General features: G+C 55.6%; 2 protein-coding genes across 4 annotated transcripts in view; both read right to left on the reverse strand.

The window, feature by feature from the left end:
* PEF1 (penta-EF-hand domain containing 1) overlaps window positions 1–134 on the reverse strand; it is a 4,598-nt gene extending 4,464 nt beyond the window's left edge. For both annotated transcript variants that reach the window (XM_025212858.1, XM_006031245.2), the window contains exon 1: window positions 70–134. In XM_025212858.1, coding sequence (XP_025068643.1) covers window positions 70–93 — 24 coding nt within the window. In that variant the 5' untranslated portion in view covers window positions 94–134. The remainder of the gene's footprint in view (window positions 1–69) is intronic.
* Window positions 135–2,564: 2,430 nt separating this feature from the next.
* Window positions 2,565–2,933, reverse strand: part of LOC102368720 (collagen alpha-1(XVI) chain) — a 66,525-nt gene continuing 66,156 nt past the window's right edge. For both annotated transcript variants that reach the window (XM_025212856.1, XM_006031248.3), the window contains one exon: window positions 2,565–2,933. In XM_025212856.1, coding sequence (XP_025068641.1) covers window positions 2,800–2,933 — 134 coding nt within the window. In that variant the 3' untranslated portion in view covers window positions 2,565–2,799.

The following is a 2,933-nucleotide window of genomic DNA, read 5'->3' on the forward strand; positions in this document are numbered from 1 at the left end:
CCCCGCGCCGCGTCACCGCCCACGCCACCGAACCCCAGCTCAGCGCAGGGGACCCCGCCGCGCCCTCACCTGCCCGTAGGGATAGGTCGCCATAGCGCTCACCACGGCCGGCCCCGCCCCTCGCGGCGATTGGACCCCGCCGCCCCACCCGCGCCGCCCATTGGCTCCGCGGGACGTCCATCCCGCTGCGTTGCCGGGGTGCGAGGCACGTGGTGCGGAAGTGCCGCCTGGGGGTCTTAAAGGGCCCGCGCTGCTGCGGCCTGCTGGAGGCAGTTTCTAGCTGGCTTCTGGAGCAGTTGCAGTTGCAGGGCTTCGAGGGGAGTCTGGGACATGCTGGATCTTCTTAAAAGAGGTGGAAAAAACCCCTCCGGTTGAGCGTTGTTGGTCTGGGGCTGCATGCATGGAAGTGAGCGCCGTGCAGAAACACCGCGTCTGTCCAGATCTGCCACCGCGGTGCGGGCTGCGGGGCTGGGGAGTGTTGCGCTCCTGCCACCCGCGTTCAAATCTGTTCCTATCACTGGTGGGGGTCATTTATCAACCAGTTGTGTCGCCGTCTTAAATCCCGCTACACTAAACTGCAATTCGTCGTCAACCACTGGTTAATAAAAGAAAGGGGTGGCAAGGGTCCGCATGCTGTTCTTAACAGAGATGACATATGGAAAGCAAGAGGGTCCCGCAGTGCAGAGGGGGCCTGATACAAGTCCAGATCCCGTGCAAAGATTCATGATGAACGCACCCACCGAGGGCCTTGTCTGGGGTCCGGCTCGGGTCCTGTCTGCTGTTGGACCAGAGCCTTCAGCTCGTTCATCCTAAAGGAGCGGTGGCCAAGCTGTACAGAGCCGCAGCGAAACGCAGGCACGTCTTGGATTCCAGTGTTAAATCGGGAGGTCCGATAGAGCTGGTTGCATGGCTCAGCTTCCTGCGTGGCAGCGCGCCGTCGCGTGATGTACCAGGCGCTGGTGGCAGCAAGATTACCCAGGGCCAGGCCGGCTGGGATCGGATGGTTCCCCCGCATGAGCGGTTCTGCCGCTCTCCTCCCCCCCAGTCACAGTCACAGTTTTCTTGTCATCGGCCAACGCAACGCATGCATGGAGCAGGCAGGTTTCTCCCGGGTGTTTGATTTAGCCAGCTGGCCTTTGCAGGAGGGACGTTGCACATAACTATCACGGGTTCTGGTAACAAATAATGCCTTTATGGCCCTGCAAGGGAGTCTGCTTGCTTTTAATGGAAGAAATGCTAGGAAGCTAGTTGCTGATCCTACTCTCAGCTCCTGTTTCCGCTGTAAGCCCAACCGTTCCCTGGGACTGAAATGGAAACGACCAAGGAAGGCTGCGATCGGGGGTGGGGTACAAGAGGAAGAGCAAGCATCAGAAATCGCCCAACAAAGGAAGGTTGGCTTGTGTTGAAGACATCTGACCGGCACCCACGTCCCTTAAATTCATGCACAAACAATGCTTCCCTTCCTGACCTACACCACAGTCACGCACTCGTGCGAAGGCACTCACATGCAGCGCGCACACCTACTCGGACGTTGCTTTTTCATCCCCTGGTGTAGATCCTGGATGTTCCACCGAGAAAACCAGCCGGTAGGGTATATTCCAACTCTTTGAGGTCCGTCCGTCACCGGTACGCATTTTGCAATGTGAGGGTTCACGCAGATTTATTTATGCTTGGAGGGATGCGCTGGCAGAAGCTCAGCTCTTTCTTCAGTCGTTCTTGTGAGAGGACCTACGCAAGACTGTTAAAATGTTGCTAAAGAAACCAAAAAAAGACAAAGCCATGGGCTGGAATGTAATTTATTAGTTCTGCCTTGTTTGCTCAACCTGCTTTGAGGAGGAAAGCAAAATCCTTTGCTGGGATACAGATCTGACAAGTTGAAACCAATTGCTCAGCTGTTGTCTTTTAACATCTGAAACAGGGGACGGGGCAGCCGTTAGCAATCCAGCTGTTGCGTCTAAAGCTCAGACGCTTGTTTTTCAACCGAAGGGGGAAAGCTGTGCTTTGCATTCACGGCCAGCGAGCTTCCAGATGGATCTGCGTCACGGCTACGAGAAGAGCCACTAAAGTCTGGCAGAAGGCGCCAAAAAGTGGCTTGCTTAATTCAGTGTGTTGAGCTGAATTTCTCCCTCGTGCTGCACCCCAACGAGAGGAGCAAGACTTGGAAACGAGCTCTCCGCGAGGAACGAGCCACGCTGGTGCCGGACAGACGGCAGAAGGCTTCCAGAGGTTAGTAAAGATGATGCTGGCATGTTACAAATGAAAGGAGCGGCAGAGCATGGAAGGCGACACAAATGGGAAGCACGTGGGGTAGCGGGCCAGTCTGCTCACTCCTGAGAACAGGGACCTGGCCATCGAACGGCAGGACCTACAAGCCTGCATGCAGGGCCAGGCGCGTGTCATGGCCAAGTTGGCTAGGAGGCAAGGCTGTTATTCTCCCTCCACTGACTTCAAGTCCCAGGGCCTAAAGTGCGGGTGGTGGAAAGGGAAGAAGTAATGAATGAAATGGAGTAAGACGGGAGGCCTCCGGAGGCGGGGGGTTGTGCATGGCAATGAGAAGCAAAAGGCACCATCATGAAATGTATTTTGGCTGGTCACGCATGACAATTCCCTTTAAAGACACGAGAAGAGACGTACATACACCCACAAATGCCGTCGGGGGAGGTTTGACCCCACTGGAAAAACCAAAAGGAGAAAACCAAAATATTAACAGCAATAAAAAATACTTCACGACCAGTCGCGAGGACTAGAGCTTTGGCTGTCCCCAATGGAGTCCTTTGTGCAAACACCCTGCCGCGTCACTCAGCCTAAAGGTCCTTTCATGTTTTTGGGCTGGTACATGGGCTGCTCCAAGGGCATCATGCCGAAGCAATCTGAAGGGTTACAGTGGCCAGTCTTCCCAGGTTGCCCCGTAGCGCCCGGTGGTCCAGGAATGC

Source organism: Alligator sinensis, unplaced genomic scaffold (assembly GCF_000455745.1).
Source record: "Alligator sinensis unplaced genomic scaffold, ASM45574v1 scaffold994_1, whole genome shotgun sequence".
NCBI classification, from domain to species: Eukaryota; Metazoa; Chordata; order Crocodylia; family Alligatoridae; genus Alligator; species Alligator sinensis.